The sequence below is a fragment of the Rhinolophus ferrumequinum genome, chromosome 21 (assembly GCF_004115265.2).
Source record: "Rhinolophus ferrumequinum isolate MPI-CBG mRhiFer1 chromosome 21, mRhiFer1_v1.p, whole genome shotgun sequence".
Lineage (NCBI taxonomy): Eukaryota > Metazoa > Chordata > Mammalia > Chiroptera > Rhinolophidae > Rhinolophus > Rhinolophus ferrumequinum.
Window position 1 is genome coordinate 4,719,781 of NC_046304.1, and position 23,251 is coordinate 4,743,031.

Genomic DNA, 23,251 nt, shown 5'->3' on the forward strand with positions numbered 1-23,251 from the left:
CTAAGCCCATGCTCTTGTGATTCTATTGGACTTTGTGCTGAAAACAAATGACTTCTTCAAGGATGCCAATGCTAGAACCTTGAGGAGGTTGTGTTCAAATTCTCTTGGACCAGCCATTGTACCCTGCTCTGCGGACCATACACCCTCCCTTCTGGGGTGTGTCTAAATTATTTAAACGGCCTTATCAAAGGTAGTATCTCTACAAAAGCTGACTGTAAAACCTCCTAACAGGGGACCTCTGCCTCAATGCCAGCTTAATCTGCTGTCACCAGGTGCAGACAAGGTAACTCAGCAGGCCAACAGCATCCACTGAAGTGTCAGGAGGCAGCAGTACCTTTCTCATGGGGGTGTTGGAGAGTTGAAGGAATTCACAGATGTGAGGGTAGTGCCTGGCACAGCGTAATTACTCTATGCTACTTCTCCATGGTTGGTACTGTGTTTCTGATTTATGACTTATTTCATATTTTTTTATGGTATAGAGGTGAAAAGTATGGAAGACATGGCTTCAAAACACGACTCTTCCTCTTGCTGTCTGTGTGGCCTTGGGCAAGCTACCTAACCTCTCCAAACCTATTTCACCCCATTTAGAAATAATGATAGTCCATCCCATACTGCTATTAGGAGCAATAAATGAGATGATGTAACATAAAGTGCTGGCATAATGTAGCGTATATGGCACAAAGTGAGGGTTCATTAAATTAACTATGATTTCTATTATTGCAGTGCAACAGTGGTGTGTGTGCGTGGGTGTGTGGGGTGCTCATGTGCACAGATACAAGTTTATAGTTATAGAATAATACTGAAACATTATTAAATGAATATAGCATCAAATGGATTATACTATAGATGTTATACAAACTAACACAAGGAAGGATAAATTAGTTTTGACAAACAAAACAAATAATGTTTTGGAGGTAGTGTTTGCCTTTGGTATGAAAGATGAGTAGCAGTTATACAGGCAAAGATGGCGGGAAGAGAACTCCAGGTTGAGGGAAGAGTCTGAGGAAATCAAGGATGCAGGAAAATTATAGGACATTTATGGAGCCCACTCAGAGGCTGGGAGGCTGGAGCAGAGATTGTATGTTCCCCCGTGTTTGGGATCATGGAATGAGAGGGAAGGTTGGAAAGCCAGGCTGGGACCAGATCATGGAGGCCCTTGAATGCCGGTATGAGGGGTTTAGACTTTGTTTTATAAACCTGGAGGAAGCAGCAAAAGTTTATGAGCAGATAACAGTGCAGTTAAATATGTTTCTGAACCATTTGCTTTTGAGTGAATGCAGATACCCTGTTTCTTCAGCAGCAATTTGGTGGATCTTTTTCTTCTGCCACTGAGCTGTGAATCCCACTTTTGTTTCTGTTACAGCACATGGCAGAGGACCACACATGTAACAAGTACATCAAATAAACATAGATGGAGCTGCTGTCAGAAACTTTGTGCTTTATGAGTGTTGGAAGGGCCATGCAAATGCCAGGAGTTTTCCTCTCAGCATTTACATGACAGTTTGGAACCAGAAACAGTCTGACTTTTCAATCCCTCAGTAAAACTATGAGCTGGGTTGTGGGTGAGTTTATTTTTGTTTGTTTTTTTTTTCCCTCTTAAAAGTTGTTTGAGGCATGCATACATTCTTTTCCAGTGCCAGGCACCAGGCTAACTGCACAATATTTGATGGTGAGCAAAAGAAACCTGGTTCCTACCCTCCTGACAATTATATTCTGGAAGGGAATTCAGATATTAATTAAATAATCATACAAATAAACAAATACCTGGAAATTGTAATAAATGAGCTGGGGAATATAGCATGGTGACCTAACTGAGTCTGGGTGACTGCTCTCTAGGGCAGTGACATTTAAGTGGGAAAAAAAAAAGTGGTCCAGGCAGAGGGAAAAGCATGTACAAAGGTCCTAGGAAACAGCATGGAGCACTGAAAAACCTGAACAAAGGCCAGTGTGGCTAGCACATAGCGAGTGAAGAAGACATAGGTATGGTCTGAGGTCACGGTAAACAGGAAGGGCGCAATCATCCAGGATACTGGCCATATTAGGGAGTGTGGATTTTAGTTTAAATACAATGGGAAGCTGTGACATACCGTCATCTGATTTACATTTTGAAAAGAGTACTTTGGCTACTGTAGTAACAATATTAGAAATGAGAACCCCAGTTAGAGAACCCCAGATTATTCCCATAATCCAGGCAACAGGTGTGGTGGCTTCAACTAGGAAAACGACATTGGAGACTGAGCGAAATGGACATATGTAAGTTATCTTTTTGGAGATAGAGTTGGCAGTATGGATGAGGGAGAGCGGGGCATTAATGAGCATTCCAAAGTTTCTGTTTGAGTGGTTCTATTGATGGAGAAGGGGAATCCTGGTGGAAGGGCAGGCTCAACAGTGAGCTGTGTGCTGTAGAACATTGATAAGAAGATTGAGAAATACTCCTGACTCTCAGAGAAAATACCATGAAGCTGGAGAGACAAGACTGCACCCAAGAAACCTAAATTCCAACTTGGGGCATTCAACGTAACTGATGGTCAGATGAAGGAAAGACAGGGGAGAGTTGGAGTCGTCAGAGTGCTTCTGGAAGGAGGAAGAAAGCCAATTTTTGGGCAGGTGGTAAGGAGAGAATAGAGCACGAGGAGTTTGAAGAGTGGCACTGACCATATCACAGAGAGAGGCACAAATAGGTGTGGCCAGGTGAGAGGGCAGCGAAAGGGCCAGCTTGTCTTCCCAGATACAAAGTACTCTTCCCAAGCTTGTCTCTGGGCCTTTGCTTCTGCTGCCTGCAGGAATGCCTGTTCCATCAATTTCCAATTTCCCTACCGCAAAGAAGCGCTACTTCCACGGTGCACTCAGTATGCCCCGAATGACATCCACCATGCACCTGGAACCGTTGGCGTCACTCATGGGCACAGCCATTTTTCTACCTTTCCTAGATTGGTAGCTCCTTTAGAGCAGGGACCATGTGTTATTTGTTCTCTTTTCCCCAGTGTCTGGCACATGGTAGCAGGCACTTAGTAAGTAATGGTTGAATGCATGAAGGAGAGATTTGCTGCCTGTGATTTTATCAAAGCTGGGAACGGGGAAGCAGAGGGATAAAAGGTCTTCATTGTTTTGCTTTGAACACTGAGGTCCCTGCTGCATAAAAGGAGGTTGTGCTAAACATCATGGGACATAATTTGGGTGGATGAGATGTTCCTTCAGCCCAAGGAGCTTATCATCCAGGAAAGTCACAGTGTAGGATGGTGGCAACAGGCTGTCCTGCACAGAGTGTGTCAAATCAGGCTGGAATTCTGGGTCAAAGATATAGACAGGGGAGTTAATGATTTAAGACACAGAACTTGACGCGTTGGGCACAGGTATATTCATAAGATTAGGCAGGAATCCATATAGAGGCCATGTACACTTATTTAGGGATTTGACAGGAAAAGGGACGGAGGCTGTAGGTCAATTACTTGAAGAAGCAGAAAAGCCCAGTGGCTTAATTCAGTAACAGCAATGGTTGAGGTGTGTTGGAAGGTGGAAGGGAAGGTCCTCAGGGAGGGAAAGAAGTGGGAGATGCTGGAGAGTAAAGGAAATATTTTTAGATATCTGGATGGTGGGATGCAATATGGTGAGTGCGCATTAATGAGAAAAATCTCCTTTTTCTTTCTTTTTTTTCCTTGGGGAATACTGGGGAACAGTGTGTTCTTCCAGGATGTCAAGTCCTTGTTTTTCAATTTAGTTGTGGAGGGCGCAGCTCACTGGCCCATGTGGGAATCGAACTGGCAACCTAGTTGTTAAGAGCTCCTGCTCTAACCAACTGAGCCGTCCGGCCTTTTTCTAAGGATGAGGGCATGAATAAGAGAAGAGATGTGAAGTAGTCAAGTAGTCAAGTGGATGCATGGATGATGATGTGGTCTTCATATAATTGGAAGCTAAGTCTTCCATTCATCGTGAGTCTTTAGCGTCTAGGGATGAAATGAAAGTTTTAGAAGACATGGTCTTTGTGAATTAGGGAGATGTATAGAGCTGAGTAAATAGATTTATGAAGAGTAGCATCAAACCTTAGACCAACTGTGGATGAGAGCATATGCTAAACTGTAGCATAATTTATAGTATGGGAGAAGGAATGGACAAAGCAGTCTGGATACCATGTTTCCCCGAACACAAGACTGGGTCTTATATTAATTTTTGCTCCAAAAGATGCATTAGGGCTTATGTTCAGGGGGTGTCATCCTGAAAAATCATGCTAGGGCTTATTTTCCGGTTAGGTCTTATTTTCGGGGAAACACGGTATGAGTCAGCCGTAACAATGGGAATCGTGGGTTGAAGTCCAGGGGAGAAGATGGGTCAGGGCCACACTTGGCTTTTGATGAGGAAGTGTAGTGGGAAGGGGCTGATGGTATCCTGGATGGATTGAGTGATCAGAAGTCCCAGAGAAGCTGGAGAGGAGGGTTGGTGATGCAGAGCAGGACATGCCAATGGAGCAGGTAAGGAGGTGAGAAAGCAAAGATGGCCTCAAGCACTGTGCTTCTTAGTCAACATTATAAAACAGGCAAAATCTGCGTTATGGCTTCTTCACTTCAATCCCTTTGATGATCTCCTATCACTAATCATCACATATTCGTTCATTCTTTCATTTAACAGATGTCGATTGAGCACCCAGCAGGTACTAAGCCATATACTGCAGATACAGAGACGAACAGAAACATCCCAGAACTAGTGAAGCTGCTGAGAAATTTGTGAGGTTGGATAGCTGAATGCAGGGGTGTGTGCTGTATTCTCTTTATAAATAAGCACTATAGGATGTCTCTATTATAAAAGAAAGCTGAAGGGTGAGACAACTTCTTAATTCTGGCAAAGACTTGATAATCATGGAACAAGTTTTTGGAGAGGGTATCTAAATTATTTTTTTAAACAATTCAGTTAGTTCTGAGGAAACCGGAGTTGACCAATTTAACCTGAAATTTTAATTAGGACATTTAAAAAATTCACTGACTCAATGTATCCTCAAAAAGACCAAATTCTGCTATAATTTCACCTGTTGATCTTTAAAGCAGACATTAAATGAATTTGATATTCAATTAGCAATGATATTGGGCATTTTGATGTATACCAAAGTACAAAGATTGCACATCATTTTCAAGGAGATTGCAGGCAATTAAATCTATTTTAGGACTGTTGCAGGCCTTTTGAATGGTAGCATTGACTGTTCCCGCAGCCTACTGTCATCAGCAAGCCCATCCAGAATTCTGAAAATTAATACAAAAAGCAACACATTATGCATGAGAAAAAGTTATAATAATAATAAAAGGTAGCTCAGGGTCAAATGTTTCTTCGGCCAGAAATAGAGTTGCTGATAAGGAATATAGGAGAACAAAAGAACAAGTTTGCTGAGCTTGGGAGCAGAGACTTGGCTTATCCAGTGCTGTGGCCAGGTACTGACTAGCTTCTGATCATTGGATGTTGTCTGTAGTTTTCCTACTTGGGGAAAATATTCTGGGTTTGTCTCCATTGTCAGAGGTACTGTGTTGCTTTTATGCAAACCCGTTGCAGTGGCATTCCAGCGTCTCTACTTCAGGTTCCCATGAGTTCAGTTAGCCTAAGTTAGCCTCTAATAAACCCGGAAAACAAACAACTGAATTTCTGAAATGGCAAAGCTGAGGCCCCCAACCTGTAGTCACTTCACCAAGGACTGTTAGGGGCTGGCCAGACTGCCTCATCCTGGCAGCAAGTCCCCAGTGTCACTCTTCAATGGAGTGTCACACAGCAGTTCCCAGACACACCGAGAATGATTAACTGAGGGCTTTATTCTCTTTAGCATTAAGAGGAACTCCCGAGTTTTCCTGCTGTTCATACATTTAGACTCATCTCTGGAGGAAAGAGTGTCTTGAAGTTGGACAAATCTGAATTTTAGTATGAGCTCTGCCACTTATGGTTTGGGTGGCCTTGCCTAAGCCAATGAACTCCAAGTTGAGTTTCCTCAGGTGAAATGTAAACTCCTACTACACAGTCGTAAAGAGGCTGCATGGATGCACAGTGATGTATATAAGATATGTGGCCCAGCGCCCGGTGGAAATAGTAAGAGCTACTGTTTACAGAAATATTGGCTAAAGAGAAAGGGGAAGCCCCAATAGTTTTCCTTAGCGTGAGGAAGTAGGGGAAGATCGCTGTATAATCCCATCATGAGAGATCTGTGGACAGAAGACAGGTGTAAACGTGGCGACTTTGTCAGCATCCTGCACCTTAGAATGGGTCACCAAGCTTTGCGCAGCTGGAAGAATTCCGAATCAGGTGTCAGAAGAGAGGCGGGGAGGGAGAGCGTGGGAATCACCGCAGCTTCTCGTTTGGGTTACCCTTCACCCTTTTCACCTCCCAGATCAAGCAGGTCTCCCGGAGGGCCGTGGTTACTAAGCACGAGAGCGTCCATGGCAACCCGTTCCTCCAGCGGCGGCGCCCGCCTCTCCTCCCACCGGCCAATCGGCTCCCGGCGAGCCGGCAGGGGCGGCCGTTGACTGGTCCGTGGGCGCTGACGTCACAGAAGGCGGGGCCAGGGCCCTACCCCGTAGGGTCCGAGCCTTTGCGGGCGGTGGTGCGTCTGCGACCCCTCCAGCTAGCCGCCCCTTCCCCGCCCCTCTCCCGGCACCCCCTGGCAGGTGAGTGGTCTCGCTGGCTCTCCGCTGGGACACCTCCTATAGGGTCCCCTTCTCCAACCAGGGCTACAACGTTGACCTCAGAATTCGGGGTGAGGTCATGGAAACCCTGGAATTCCTACTCCCATCTTCACTTCGGCCACCCTCCAAAATAAAAACCCTATGAACCCACAGGCACCCCTACACAGTGCGTGCCTTTGTAATTTACGTTTCTGAGGCTTTTCACGGATTGAGAAGTTCTTTCTAAATGCGGAACCGGGAAAGGGGCGTCGGAACCCCCGACCATCTGCTAACTGGCATAGTTTAGGACACCTGTTAGCAATGCTGTGCTTTCCCACTGAACACTGTTCCTTGTTCTTCCTGCTCCTTTAGCCCTGATCTTCCAAGTGCAGCCAAGAGGAGGGCAGGACAATCACCTGGAGGTCCAGACAGAGTTCCTGAGAGTCAGGAAAGGCAGGTGTTCTGTTACCGTCCGTGGCCATTTCTGTTGAACTCTGGCTGTGAAGCTCTCACTTGTACTTTGGCAGTTCAGACAAAGCCCCTTTATGATTTCTCTCTAGATGCTTATGTATCTAGATGATTTTCTAGATAAATAAACATTTTCTAAATGGGTAGAATTACTCATTTGGTCATTGCTAAAAGAGCAAGCACAAAGTTTTACTAATAGGCAAAGTGTTTTGTGGTATCTGATAAAATATTCTACTTTTTCTGACTTAAAATGAAATATTTCACCCCATAGAGTGTTCAAGTATCCATGTACCCACACCGCATTTAAAACAACAAAAAACTGTTACAAGCACTCAGGAGGCCTCCTATGCACCCTTGGGAATCCTGTTTCTCTCTCTTGTTCCCCACCTGTACCCGCCTACCAGAATTTTAGTGCTTACTTATATTCTGCATGTTTTTATACTTTTACTACTTATGAATTTATCTAAAACCCAATATATATAGTGTTATTTTTAAAGTTCACATAATGATACCATGCTATACATGCTGTAGGTCATTCATTTAGCTGTTGTATGAACATTCTTGTATGAATGAATTGACCACAAACTATGCATGTGTTGGACTTTTGCACTGTTGCACTGTTGATGGACTTTTAGGCTGTTTCCTTTTAAAACTTATTAGAAACATATTCTTGTACATTCTATTTGTATACATACTTATGTTTCTCTAGGTAGATATCAAAAAGTTGAATTATTGAATCATAGGGAATATGCTTTTCAACTTTACCGAATACTGCCACACAGCTCTCTAATTTGTAGTAATTTATACTTCCACTATCAATGAAGAGAGTTTCTTATTAAATTTTCCTTTTTTGGAAGAAAGACTATTTAACTTTTCCTGCTTCTTATTTAATATATGCATAAAGATAAATTACTTAAATATTGAAGTCTGATAAAATTTCTTCTAATTCTGGCACTTATTAATATATCGGGGGCAGTGTTTTATTTCTGTTCCAGTGTGAAACCATGAGTAATTAAATGGATATGACCAAAGGAACTAATGAGTTTATATGTAGTCATTTCCAGATTATGTTTGCCACTTATCTGAGCTGGGGGTGGAACAAGCTGTAGAGACTCGCTGTACTTGTCATGTCTTCTGCAGAAAATGATCAATAGATTTTTAAACCTTGAAATATTTGTGATCTTAAAGTCTTGCTTAAATTTGCATATAAAATATGTTTATCCAACTTGAGGCTACCTTTTGGATTGTAAATGGAGTTTTCTAGTACTTAAAATCTCTGCATGATTTATTATACTTTTATCATGTTAATATTTATAGGAGACTATTATAGCATTTTTCAAGAATGTGGATAACTATTGACCCCACATTAAATGAATATAGTCAAACACTGTATTTGACTTTGTAGCACATGTCTCATTTCTTAAAATGCTTTTTGGTTATGACTAAAAGAATAATAAAAAGCAGTTACATGATTTAGGGGATGGATTATTCCAAAGCTATTTTCAGTCATTTCCTCAAAGAATATGTTTGGTTTACTTGTAAATATGAAATATTTACAGGAACAATTAATTATCTCAGTAGGTGTCACACATAGTCTTTTAGGACATGGCTGACTTAGGCTTAAGAGAATAATTTAAACACTATAAAAGGCAAAGCACCAAAGGACTCTATAAACTTTTACAAATTGAGGTATTATTTTTTCCTGAAATGTTTGGTGGAATTCATCAGTGAACACATCTGGGCCTGAAATTTTCTTTAAAGAAAGATTTTGAACTATAGATTCAATTTCGTTAACTACTATGGGGCTATTCAGTTACCTGTTTCTCCTTTAGTCAGTTTGGTTATTTACATCTTTAAAGAAATTTGTCCATTTCATCGATGTCAAATTTCTTTTATTAGTTGTTGGTAATATTGCATAAAGTTGTTGGTAATATTGCATAAAGTTGTTGGTAGTATTGCTTCATTAATTTTCTAGTGTTTGCACGGTCTGTAGTAATATTCCCTCTTTCATTCCTTTTAATAGTAATTTGTCCTCTCTTTTTATCTTGATCAACATAACAAGCGATTTATCAATTTTACTGGTAGGGTTTCATTCCTTCCCTCGCCGCCCCCCATTTGTCCAATTTCTACTTCATTTATTTTTCTCTTTTTATTATTTCTTTCCTTCTACTTTGGGTTTATTTCACTTTCTGTTCTTCTAGCCATTAAAATGAAAGTGTAGATTATTGATTTTAGCTCATTCTTTTTTTGTAATATAGGCATTTAAAGCTATAAACTCGCCTCTAAAAACTATTTAGCTTTATTTCACAATTTTTATATGCTGTGTTTTCACTCTCATTCACTTCAAAATATTTTCCTATTTCCCATGTGATTTCTTCATTGATCTAGAAGTGTGTTGTTTAATTTGCGACTATTTGAGGATTTTCCAAATACCTTTCCATTATTGACTTTTAATTTAAATCTGATATAGTCAGAGAACATACTCTGCATGATTTCAATATTTTAAGGTTTTGAGACTTGTTTTATGCTTAGAATATAGTCTACCTTGGTACATGTTCTCTGTCCAGTTGAAAATAGTGTGTAATCTGATGTTTTGGGTGGAGTGTTTAGTTGTAAGTAGTGTTCAAATATCCTATCTATTAACTGCTTTTCTATTTATTCTATCAATTAGTGACAGATGAGTGTGGAAATTCTACCTACACTGTGAATTTGTCTATTTCTCATTTTAGTTTTGCCAGTTTTTCTTCATGTACTTAAAATTCTGTTAATGGTTACATTTTGTTGTATCTCCTTGATTAATCCCTTTATCCTATTTCTCTCTTTATCTTTGATAATATTTCTTGTTCTAAATTCTACTTGTTTTGATATTATTATAGGCACTTCAGTATTCTTTTGATCAGTGTCTACATGACACATCTTGTTTTACACCTTTATTTTTAACTTACTTGTGTTTTGTATTTAAAATTAGATTTTTTTCTAGACAGCATAGAGTTCAATATTACTTTGTAGAAATCAGTCTAAGAATCTGTGCCTTTTGATTTGATTGTTAAACCATTCATTATGATTGGGTTTGTGTCTATCATCATGCTATTTGTTTTCTCTCTGTCTTATTTTTGTCTTTTCTCTTGGATTAATTATATATCTTTTGTAAGTCTTCAATTTTTTCCTTCCACTATTGCCTTACTATTAGCTTTAACTCTGTTTTATTTTTCGTCTTAGAGATAGCTCCAGGTCAGCAGTTGAAAATTTTTTGGTCTTAGGACCCCTTTATACTCAAATGACCTCATGTTGAAGGTTTATATGGTTTATATGGATTACATTTATTGATATTTATTATATTAGAAATTTAAAAATTAAAAAAAACTTTTTAAGTAATATAAATGACTTTTTTTTTTAATTAAGAAAGCTAGGTTTTCCAAAACAAAAAATAAATTAGTGAGAAGAGTGACATTGTTTTACATTTTTGGCAAAGTTCTTTAATTTCTATCTTAGTAACTGGGTTCTCATATGTATTTCTGTACTCAGTCTGTTGTGATATCATGTCACCTCTGGAATACTCCATTGTAAATTTGTGAGAGAATGAGAGTGAAAAAGGCAAATGGCATCTAAGTATTTACTATGAAAATAATTTTTACCTTATCCCCCTTGAGAAGGTTTTAGGCTAGCCTGTGAATTCCTGTATCACATCTTGAAAACTGCTGCTCTAAAGTTTACAACATGCATTTTTTAACTCGTCACAGAATTTTTTAAATTTCATTATTCCATTTTAGTTATAAAATATAACCCCTAGAATAATACATTCCACTTTGGCCCTTCCATCACTTGTGCTATTATTACCATATAAATTTACTTCTGTTTTTAAAATAACCTCCATAATAAATTTTTTTTTATTATTTTTACTTTAAACAACCATCTTTTAAATAAATTTAAAAATTAGAAAAAATTTTTTTGTATTACCATTTCTGACACTTAATTTCTTTGTGTAGACCCAGGTTTCCATATGGTATAATTTCCTTTTACCGGAAGAATTTCCTCTAACAATTTTTTTGGTGTAGTTCTGCGTCTGATGAATTCTCTTGGCTTTTGTTTGTATGTAAACATTTTATTTCACCTTCATCTTTGAAGGATATTTTCACTGGATATAGAATTCTAGGCTTACTCTTTCTTCCAGGCTTTTAAAGATGTTTGATTGTCTTCTGACTTGCATAGTTTCTGATAAGAATTTTGCACTAATACTTATCTTTGTTCCTTTCTACCTACTGTGTCTTTTTACTATGATTTTATGTTTTCCTATTTATTGTGAATTTTCAGCAATATGATTATGATGAGTCTTGAGGTGATGGTAGTGGTGGTCGTAGTGTGTGTGTGCATGCCCAGATGGGTGTGTGTTTATCCTCTTGAATTGTGTGGAGCTTCTTAAACCTAGGCATTTTACAGTTTTCATTGAGTTTGGAAAATATACAGCCATCATGTCTTCAAAAAAAATTTATTTTCCTCCCTTCTCTTTATGATACTTCAAGTACAATGATGTTAGACCACTTGATATTGTACCATTGATGACTGAGGCTCATTTTATTTTGTTTATTTTTTATTTGATTTTTAGTTAAAAAAAAATTCTGCTTTGGTTTGGTTGGATTGGAGTTTACTAATCTTTACTTCTCCAGTGTCTCATCTGCTATTAATCCCATCTAGTGAAATTATGCAAGTATATGTTGTACAAGTATATATTGTATGTTTTATCTGTAAAGTTCCATTTGGTTCTTTTTTTTTTTTTATCTTCCATGCCTCTCTTTATTATGTTCTTGTTTTCCTGTAGATGCTTGTCCTTAGTTTACTAGTTCCATCACATCTTTGCTATTCATAGGCCTGTTTGAATTGATTGATTTTTCTCCTGATTATGGGTCACATTTTTCTGCTTCTTGGCATATCTAGAAGTTTATGATTGGACGCTGTGCATTGTGATGTTATATATTTGAGTGTCTTCATGTTGTCAGGCAGTTTAATTCCTTGTGGAATAGTTTGATCTCTTTGAGGCCTCTTTTTAAGCTTTGCTAGAGTGAGTTTTCAATACCTTCATTCTAGAGATAGTTCAGTCTCCTCTCTAATGTGTGACCTCACTAGGGTCTCCATGGAATGCTCCAGGTGATTACCAATAACTCTCCACTCTGACTGGTGCAAATTCAAACTGTTCTTCACCTTCTGTAAGCTCATGAAATTGTTGAGCTAATAATCCTGCCATCATTCTTTGCCAAGGTCTGTGGACTGTCCCTTCATGCACATCTATCCTATTACTCAGCAAAGACTCAAGCAGACCCCTACATCGATTTATGCTGCCAGGCTCTGTTTGGTTTGTATCTGTTTTTCCCATTGCTTGGAAATTGCCTCCAGGCAGAATTTCAGGATGACCAGAGGCCTCATCTTATCTGTTTCCCTTCTCTCAGGAATCAGAGTTCTGTGCTGCTTTTTGTCTAATATCTGAAAACAGTTTTATATATCTTGTTTAATTTTTTAAGATGTAAGAGGCTGAGTCTAGTTTTTATTTCTCTATCCTGGTTGGAGGCAGAGTCAAGTCCGCTTTGAGTATTTCTTAGGACATGACACTGTCAATTTTTTTTTTACCAATAATGAATAAAAATACAACACATTGCCATGCTGTTGTCTTTTATTCAGTCTTTCTGAAAGACTTAAAAGATGTCTGACTGAAGCTAGAACTTCAGTTGTGGCTGTGGAATATTATCTTTCATGTGAAACTTACTGTTATACATAAGGAACTGTACTTCTGTGAACTTCAAAAACAACTGACCTTTATGCTTCAGATTCAAGATTCTAGATTATACCCCATCCCTAATTAAAAGAAATATCACTGGATACTTTTGTAAACTATATTGATTTTTTTCAATGCATATGTCTCTTCTGGCTTTTGAACCTCTACATCTTCATACATTGCCACGTGGAGTACATCACCCAAGTTTCAATATTTGACAGTATTTGACAGGTTGCGATCCCTCAAGATTTCAATATGATAGATGGAGGGTATGCATAATTCTACACTTGGAATTCCTTGGTTGAAGTACCAAATGAGACATTAACTTTTATACCCTTTATTGTCAAGAATTAAGAAAAGGCAAGTAAGAGTGGTTCAACCCTACGTGATATTTCTTGTTGAAGGAAAACTGGGTTATTTCTAGATTTGACTTGGGGAAGCAGTTGGAAGTAAAAGTAGCCATAGGGACCCTAAGGTCTCAAGTTACTTTGAATTTGCTTTTTCAAAAAACAATGTTTAAGTTTCAAACTGAAGTGAAGAACTGCAAGTGGTTATTAAGGTTTCTTTTTTACTATTATACTCTAAGCGTGGTCAGTATAGGTACTTGGGGGCTAAGGGAAGGAAGAATTCAAGAAAAAGTCAGGGAGCTAAGCTCCGATGGGACATCCCACTGGCAGTGGGCAGCTATTACATCACATGTGGTCCAAGTGGATTTAGATTTGACCACAATTCTACAAATAGATTATTTTGTGGTGTGGGTACCAAAGGCTTCAAGACATAGCCATTTAAATGATCACTGAATAATTTTTTTTTCTGAGCAAGCCTATAGAATTGGATCTAATTTTATTTTTCCTTTTCAGTAAATGGGTCCTAGACATTAACCCGAAAACAGTGTGATGTTTAGATGCTGAAAAGTATGTTATAGTCTATGGCAGGCAACCTTGGCTTTCTGGACTAATAATGACCAAAAGTTCCAGATAGTAATAGAATACTTTCAACTGGTAAAAAAATAAATAAATAAATAAATAAAATGAAGAAATGGATCTATGTGTTCTAACATGGGGAGAAGTCTAAAATACACAGAGGGTACCCAAAAAATGTATACACACTTTAAGAAAGGAAAAAACTATATTAAAATTGTAATAGTCAATATATAATGATAAGAAAAGATGAATATAAGTCACATTTGACTTCTGCAATTACAAGAGGTGCTCAAAGTGGTTACCGTCAGCGTAATTTTAATACAGTTTTTTCCTTTCTTAAAATGTGTATACATTTTTTGGCACCCTCTGTATATATTAAAAAATGCATGTTCTAGAATGATAAATATAGTGATTAAGATAATTCATTTTTTGTATTGAAAATCTCTGTACATATGTATAAATGGTACATAGGTAGATGTATGTAGGTTTAAAACTAATACATATGTTGGTATATGAACAGGAAAAATCTGGAGAAATACAACTATTAATGAACTATGCACAGTGGCTACTTCTGAGTTCAGATTTTTTTTTGGGGGGGGAGAATTGATATTTATCTTTCACTTTATATACTCTGTATTAGTAATTTTAAAAGCTGACATTTATTGAGCGTGTACCATGTGTCCAGAACTGTGCTAAGCATTCCACATACTTAGCATTGTCTTCCTCAATCCTCATACCGCTCTGGCTGCCCTAGAATGTCTATATTGGAGCTGCTTACAGGTGGCAAGTTGCCAGGAAAAGCAGATCTAGGTACTGGCCTTGAGCTATGTTTGCCTGCCAACCACACCATTGTAACCGGGATTGTGTGTTTATTTAGGATGACTTGGGGGGCGGGGGGGGGGGGGGCAGGATGCTGCCAAGCAACCTCTTGCTCTGCTAATACTGCTCATGACAATCCAAAGAAGTAAGTACTATTATTCCCAATTTAGAGATGAGGAACCTGAGGCACAGAGAGGTTAAGTAGTTTGCCCAATGTCACACAGCTAGTAAATAGCAGAACCAAGATTTTAGTCTATTAAAATGCATAGTTCAGGCACTTAATGTGAATTTGTTACAATATTACTTTTTGTAATTAAAAAAATATTTTAAAAATTTAAATAACCAATCTAAAAATATGATTTTTAATACATCTAGAGACACAGAGATAAAAAAAATATTTTGGAATACACTATCATTGGTAAAGGTGGGTATCAAATTCAAACAAATCTCTTGTGTCAGGGAACACTGTTACTGATACTAAATCGGATGTGGCCTTTTATTTGTACGTTTCGACCAAAGAATAATTTATGTGATTGTCTATTTTTTCCCGTTTTTCACCCTTCAACAGGAGAGATTTACAAGTAGCATTTGAGAATCATGGAGCTTTTAGGTTCTACTTTAACTGCCACTTATGCGCACCCTAGACCAGCATCAACCAGCTTTCTACCCGCCATCAGTACCATGACATCAAGCTATAGGGACCGCTTCCCCCACTACAATTTGACCCATAGCTTGAGTCTTCCTTGGAGACCAAGCACATACTACAAAGTCGCCTCCAACTTGCCGACCTTGGGCCCGTACTGCACCAGATCTCAGAAGGTGTCTGAGAGCACCATGCTACCCTTCGTCTCCAACAGAACCACTCTCTTCACAAGGTATACTCCTGATGATTGGTATAGGTCCAACTTAACCAACTACCTAGAATCTGACACTTCCCGGCATAATTCAGAAAGACTAAGGGTAGATACAACTCGCCTGATTCAAGACAAATATCAAGAAATGAGAAAAGTCCAGGCAGACTCCACCCAAAATTTGGGAGAACGAGTCAATGACATAGGGTTTTGGAAATCTGAAATCATTTATGAGTTGGATGCAATGATTGGAGAGACAAATGAACTAACTGATGTTAAGAAAAAATTGGAGAGGGCTTTGATGGAGACAGAAGCTCCTCTTCAGGTAAATATAAGACCTTATAAATGACACTGTGTCTTAATGGTTATAACCCACTGGCTACTTCCTGAGGTTATGTTTTCTGTTGAACTGTGTTTTACTTCTCCTGTAGAAGCCAACGCCCATCAATTAATTTGTAATTGGTTTCAGTAATGATAAAAACAATTGCCATTTTTATACATTGTACAGAACAACCATTTAAGTAGAAAGAATTCTGAATGCAAAACAAAGGAGGCTAATCAAAGAAACACCTTAGGACATACAATGTGTCCTGGTGAAAATGCTATCTTTCCATCTCTTAAATATGCTGCTTGATCATTGCTGTCCCTGGATTAACATAAACAATATTTAGGAACAAAAGCCAAAACCCACTATTTCTTTAGTCTGTGTCGTGAAATGCCTCCTGTGCATATGACATGATTCCATTTCAAGGTCCAAATGAGACCTTGTTAGGAGATGGAATGAGTTTGACTGAATAGAGAAATGGGACTGAGGTGAAGCCAGTGGTGGTCGTGGAGGCTGCATTTCAGTTGGTTGCTGGCCTCTGACCAGGCTTCTGAGTGCGCTCAAATTGCCCCTAACCCTCTGAGTGGATGAAGGGCCCTGCAGCCTCCTTCCATGCGCCCCCCCTGGAAGAAGACATTCTGTATTGGAAGATGTGAAAATGACAGAAATTATTTTAGAAGGTATATATAAATATATATGGATGATAAAAGCTCATACCATTTTTCTTCATGTTTGTCTGACTTATTCCCCATGTGATAAGCATTTGCTGTAGTTGTTTATTATGACATCTGTGGTGGAAGAGTTTGGAGAATCAAGGAGCTAGAAGTCTAATAGATTGAGGAGTTTGTCGGCGACCCTGCACACTGTTATTTCTTATTATGCTCCCTCCCCATTAAACACAAGCACACGCAAATACAACCACTAGAAATCCTGAGACACGGTGATAGACATTAATGATGTCCTTGTACATCAACTCACCATGAATTATGTTTGGGGAGTAGAAGCCCTCCTGTACTTTCTGTGTTCTGATTCATTTTGCGGATTCCTGGTGTATTCTACCTCCCAGCGCATCCCAACCCTCACTTACTTTAAATTATCCTGAAAAGGATAGACACTTACCCTCTTACTTAATTTCCAGAGGAGATTCAGTTTCCTCCATTAGTACTCCTTTTAGTGATGGCTGCTTTCAGTGAGTTGGGTCTAATTTGAAATTTTTTCTGTAATTTTTTGTCCAGATGTTCTTGTGTGTTTGAACATTTACTATCAACACAGTATCAGAAGGTTCCTGGTTAAAATTAGTGTTAGTCATACAGATACATCTCAAAAGAGAAACTACAGATGCTCAACTCATATGAAAAAAAAATGTTAAAACTCAATAATAAAAATGCAAATTAAATCAATGAAGTAACTATCTTTGGCCTATCAGATTTACAAAAAACAAAAACTGGTAACATGTAGTTGACAAAAGTACAGAAAATGGACACTTTTATATATTGCTGGTAGGACTGTGGATGGGTAGAAACTTCCTTGGAAGTGATTCCGTAATACATGTTAAAATAATCAGAGTTCCCCTCAACCCATTAACTGATCTTCTAGTAAATGTAAAGCATACTATTAAAAAATTAGAAATTCACCTAAAGAATTTGTTCAGTGATATTATATCTGGATTACGGTGTACATACTACTTTAAAATTTGAAAAAGTTAACATTATACAGCCATCCCATGTCGGGAAATAGTCTTTGAAAAAAGTATTTTAACAATTAATAATATTCTTTCATACATAATTCATTGTTAACAATCTGTGCTGTTTTCCATTGGAGTCATGAATATGCTCTGTCTCAAAGAATATTTCATAAATAGGGCCTATCATTTAATGTCAACCCTAAAAAACATAATATAAAACGATCAGGACATTATAACCTCTGATTTGTTAAAAACAAACAAGCAAACAAATCAGTAATATGAGCATGGCTAAATCATCTTCTATTTTTCTATATTGTTTTCTCTTTAGTGGGTAAGGCAATATTTTTATAATCAGGAAAACAATAAGTGGTACTTTAAAAATAATCACTTGGGTTTTTGGCTACACAAATATTTTGATGTCTTTAAAGATAATCATTTGTTTTTCCCTTACTCTTCTCAGAAAATATTTGGAAATAATATCTTGAAGACTATGTTTCAGGTTTTTGAAGTATTTCTCTCAAAGAAATTAATGCCAAGTAATTGTCTCAGATGCTAACGTGTGGGGTTCAAGTAGGCATGTGCCATCTGCTTCATTTTGTCAACTTTCCAAATTAGAAATTTTTTCAAGCTACTTTGAAGAACTAACTAGAAGCAGGGATTTACTTAGTTGTCACGGTCAGTTTCATGCTATATTTCCAACAAAATGGCTCAAATAGTTGGGATGGTGAGCATGTGTTGACTTGTTTTAGAAACAGGTCTTTAGACATGCTAGTCACTGATTTTAGAGTTTATATTAGTGGTTTCCATTATTTGTATATCTGTAGGTAGCCCGAGAATGTCTGTTTCACCGAGAGAAGAGGATGGGCATCGATCTAGTTCATGATGAAGTGGAAAAAGAACTGCTGACGGTAAATGTGGGGGGAGAGCTTCAACAAGAAACTTAGTTGCACACATGTGTTTAATGTGTAGATACAAAAAATGTTACATAAAGCCGCTTATAAATAAGAAGCTGTAGTATCAAGTGTTTGTAGCATTTAAAAAAGTACCTTCTTTTTTGGTTATAAAAGTAATAGATGTTCATTTAGAGAATTTGAAATATATAGAAAATGATAAAGAAAGATAAAAATAACCTGAGGTTCACTTGGAAATCACTATTAATTTTGGAGTATCTTTATTAATTATACTTAGACGGACACCACCAAACTTAAAGACATGTCTTCAAGATTAGAATTATACTGTATAAATAAATTTGAATAGTGCTATTTTTGCAGGGTAAATACTCAGTGCTATTTATTCTTAAATATAGATGTGGGAAGGCAGTGCTATTTTTTTTAAAGACTTCGTTTTTTTAAAGCAGTTTTAGGTTTACAGTAATATTGAGAGGAAGTACAGAGATTTCCCACATGCCCCCTGCTGGGCCCCCACACATACACAGCCCCTCGGTTATCAACACCCCACCCGATGGTACATTTGTTACAGTTGATGAACCTGCACTGACACATCGCGATCATCTGAAGTCTATAGTTTACCCTTAGGGTTCAGTCTTGGTGTTGTAGATCCTATGAGTTTGGACAATGTATAAAGGCATGTATTCATCATTATAATATCATACAGAATATTTTCACTGCCCGCAAAACCCTCTGATTCTGCCTAGTCAACCCTTCCCCACCCTAAGAGTGCTGTATCCATTTAAAAATTACGTCAGGGTAATTTCCCTGTATGATTAGATATCCTTTGAGACATAATTTTAATGGTTACATAGTGTTCCACAATGTGAGGTGTTTTCATTTAAAAAAAAAAATCGATTCTCTTTTTTTAAATAGTTAGGTTGTTTCCCTATCTCCTTTATTCCCCCTATTTTCATAACATTGCAGTATACAAAAATATTATTCATAACTGTATGTATTGCTAATATTTTCCTTAGAATACATTTCAAAAAAGGTAATTGATGTGTCAAAAGGTGTATACGTTTGGAAAGCTTTTGACATACAGCCAAATCGCCATCCAGAACCTTGTTTGGATACATTGCACTAGTATGCTGCTTCCCCCACTATGCTCTCTTCCACCTTTCACCGGTTAAATATGATTTAATTCTAAGTTCTCTGACCTTTACTTCTTACACTTGCTCCCACAAGATCTCTGGCACTCCTTAAGATTTCAGTCATTACATACCCAAGGTCCTTCCTAATCTCCTTTTCCCCGCCCCCCCCCACCCACTCCAGATACTCTATTAAGCATTAGTTGAACGTCCCTAAGTACCTGACAAACATATTTACATTGGTAACTAATTTTTTGGTTCACATCCATGAAGCCTAAAAGTGAACGTTTCTTCTATCCTGATGCCTTCTGTCCTCCCTTTCTATTGATGGTACCGTTAGCTGGTTCTATTACTCCTCTGCCTTCCCCTTACGATTAATGCTTCCAAGGTTCTCCAGTTTCCACAGCATGACTTGCTGACTGTCACCTCCTCCACCTCTGTCATCAGCTTCCAGCTCCTGCACATTGTTCCTCTAATTTGTTTCATTTTTCTATTCCATTCCTTTTTTCCTTCCATTATTCTAAACCATCCTTTCCTCCTTCATAGCTAGTTAATGTGAAATCCCCAAATACCTTCTCTCCCCTCCAGTTTCACTTGGATCTATACTGCACATGATTGCCAGTTTTCCCCGTCTGCTAAAACTCTTCCTTGACTCCACAGTTCCTCCAGGAGAAAATCTACTCTGGTCTTCCATTGTCTGGCTCTCACACCTTCTCATCTCCTTTCCCGTTCTGACTTGCTGAATTTCTGCTGCAGCAAATCCATTAACTGTCCGTGGACCAGTTTTGTAGGGTCCCACCTTTTTAATTTTGATTGGTGCTTGGTAAAAAATGGATCCTTGGTAAGAAGGTAAATATGACTAGCTAGCAACCTGGTCATCTGTATTTTATCCTTAGAAGTTATCAAGGGTCCCTTTTAACACTGCATTGATTTTTTTTAGTGACTGATTACATTAAGGATGATAAGCAGAAGGTTTTTTCTTTGCTTTTTCCTTTTCTCTACTCCTGACTCTCTAAAAACAATATGAGTTGAAATAATATACTCAGGAAAGCTTTCACCACTACAGAGAGGCTATGTAATCGACTTTGTAAAAGCCACAGTCCCCACTGCTGCATATGAGTAATTAGGAATAGAGCATCCTGAATGAAAGAGCTTTACAACAAAAACAGCTCTGTTGTTTCTTCTCTTTGAGCCTCTGATGAATCTCGCAAGTGTTAAAATAATCTGTCATCTATTCTGTCAGTCTAAATGGGAAGGAATTTATCAGCAAATATTTCTTGGCCTCTTGTTCTCAGTAATCCTGAGGTGTTCTCTATGAAGTAAATCATAAGCCACTTCTAACAGCTTCACTTTATCAGTTTGCCCACAAACACTCTCTGGTATTTCTAAGAGGTTTTTTTTATTAAAAAAAACTTGGTTACTTCAGTGTTTCCATTATTTTAGCTCTCAAATCTGGCTGCTGCTTAGAAGTTCTCTAAAATATCAGTGATTGGGTCCCACATCCAGAGATTCTGATTCAAATCTGAAATGGGGAATAGGCATTGATATTTTAAAATGTTCCCAAATAATTTTCATTAACAACCAGAGTTAAGAACCACTGCTTTAAAACTATAAAATATCATTGATAGAAATTAATGAGTATCTAAATAAATTGACATAGTATGTTCACATATTGGAAGACTTAAATAGTGTTAAGATGTCAGTACCTCCCAATATGCTTCAGAGATTCAACACAATTCCTGTGAAAATCCCAGCTGACTTCTTTCTAGAAATTGGCAAGCAGATCCTAAAATTCACATGGAAATTCAAGGAATGCAGAATAGCCAAGATAATATTGAAAAAGAATAAAGTTGAAGGATTCACTCTTCTTGATTTCAAAACTTACTACGAAGCTCCAACACATGAAACAGTGTAGTACTGACATAAGGATAAATATATAGATCAATGGAATGGCATTTGAAAATCCAGAAATAAACCCTCATATTTATGATAAATTAATCTTCAACCAGGGTGCCAAGACTATTCAATGGGAAAGGGCTATTCTCTTCAACACGTGGGAGTTGGACAATTGGATATCTACATGCAAAAGACTGAACTTGGACCCGTATCTCACAACATATAAAAACAGTTGAGTCAAAATGGATGAACGACTTAAATGTAAGAGCTACAACTGTAAAACTCTAAGCAGAAAATATAGGCATAAATATTTGTGACACTGGAATAGGCAATAGTTTCTTAAATCTGACATCAAAAGCATAAACAACATAAGAAAAAAAATTGGACATCATCAAAATGAAAATTTTTGATGCCTCAAAGAACATCATCAATAAAGTGAAAAGGCAATCACAGAATGGAACAAAATCTTTTTTTTTTTTTTCAAAGATTTTATTGGGGAAGGGGAACAGGACTTTATTGGCAGGACTTTATTGGGGCACTGTATTTCCAGGATTTTTTCCAAGTCAAGTTGTTGTCCTTTCAATGGTAGTTGTGGAGGGCGCAGCTCAGCTCCAGGTCCAGTTGCCGTTGTTAGTTGCAGGGGGCGCAGCCCACCATCCCTTGCGGAAGTCGAGGAGTCGAACCAGCAACCTTATAGTTGAGAGCCCACTGGCCCATGTGGGAATCGAACTGGCAGCCTTCGGCATTAGGAGCACGGAGCTCCAACCGACTGAGCCACCAGGCCGGCTGGAACAAAAATCTTTGCAAATCATGTTTGATAGAAAATGTGAAGAACTCTTACAACTCAAAAATAAATAAATAAATAAACAAACAAATAACAACCCAATTAAAAAATGGGCAAAGGAGCTGAATAGAGAGTTCTCCAAAGTGGATACACAAATGGCAGATACGCATAAGAAAGAATGCTCAACAACATTAGTCATCAGGGAAATGCAAATAAAACCACATGAAATACCACTTCACACCCACTAGGATGGCTATACTCAAAAATACAGATAATAACAAGTGTTGGTGAGAATGTGGAGAAATTAGAACCCTCATACACTGCTGGTGGGAATGTAAAATGGTGTAGCTGCTTGGAAAATGGTTAAACATAGAGTTACCACATGATTCAGTAATTCCATTCTATGTATTTACCCAAGAGAAAAGAAAGACCATGCCCACACAAGAACTCGTACATGAATGTTCATAGCAGCCATTTAGAAACAACCCAGATGTCCGTCAGCTGATGAATGTTAAGTAAAATATGTCCTCTCCATACACTAGAATGTTATTCAGACATAAAACGGAATGTACTGATACATTCTACTACATGGATGATTCTTGAAAAAATTATGCTAAGTGAAGGAAGCCAGTCACAAAGTACCACAAATTGTACCATTCCATTTATATGAAATGTCCACATTAGGGAAATCGATAGACACTGAATGTAGGTTAGTGGTTGCCTAGGAGGATTGGAAATTGGGGGTAACAGATAAGGGGTATCATGTTTCTTTGGAGGGAGGGGGGAGAAATGAAAATGCTTTAAAATTGGTTATGGTTGATGGCACACAAGTCTGTGAATATACTGAAAAAACACCCAATTGTACAGTTAAATACATGAATTCTGTTGTTTGTGAATTACATCTCAATAGAACAACGAAAAAAAAAGAACCACTGCTTTAAAGATGAATTTTTCTAGGTCAGTAGCAGAGGCTGCTTTACCTCAAAATAACTGAGTCTGCAATTAGAGTAATGCTTCACCATTTGAGGGGGTGTCTTAGTCATTGCCAATTAATTCAAGTCGTGAATTGT

General features: G+C 38.0%; 1 protein-coding gene across 3 annotated transcripts in view; it reads left to right on the forward strand.

The window, feature by feature from the left end:
* Window positions 1-239: 239 nt before the first annotated feature.
* TEKT3 (tektin 3) overlaps window positions 240-23,251 on the forward strand; it is a 46,703-nt gene continuing 23,691 nt past the window's right edge. Inside the window, exons 1-3 of one of the 3 annotated variants that reach the window (XM_033090747.1) lie at window positions 240-283; window positions 15,172-15,779; window positions 18,288-18,371. In XM_033090747.1, the coding sequence (XP_032946638.1) occupies window positions 15,201-15,779; window positions 18,288-18,371 (663 nt within the window). In that variant the 5' untranslated portion in view covers window positions 240-283; window positions 15,172-15,200. Of the gene's footprint in view, window positions 284-1,452; window positions 1,563-6,531; window positions 6,633-15,171; window positions 15,780-18,287; window positions 18,372-23,251 lie in introns of those variants that run through there. The other 2 variants (XM_033090748.1, XM_033090745.1) reach the window with 2 other exon arrangements.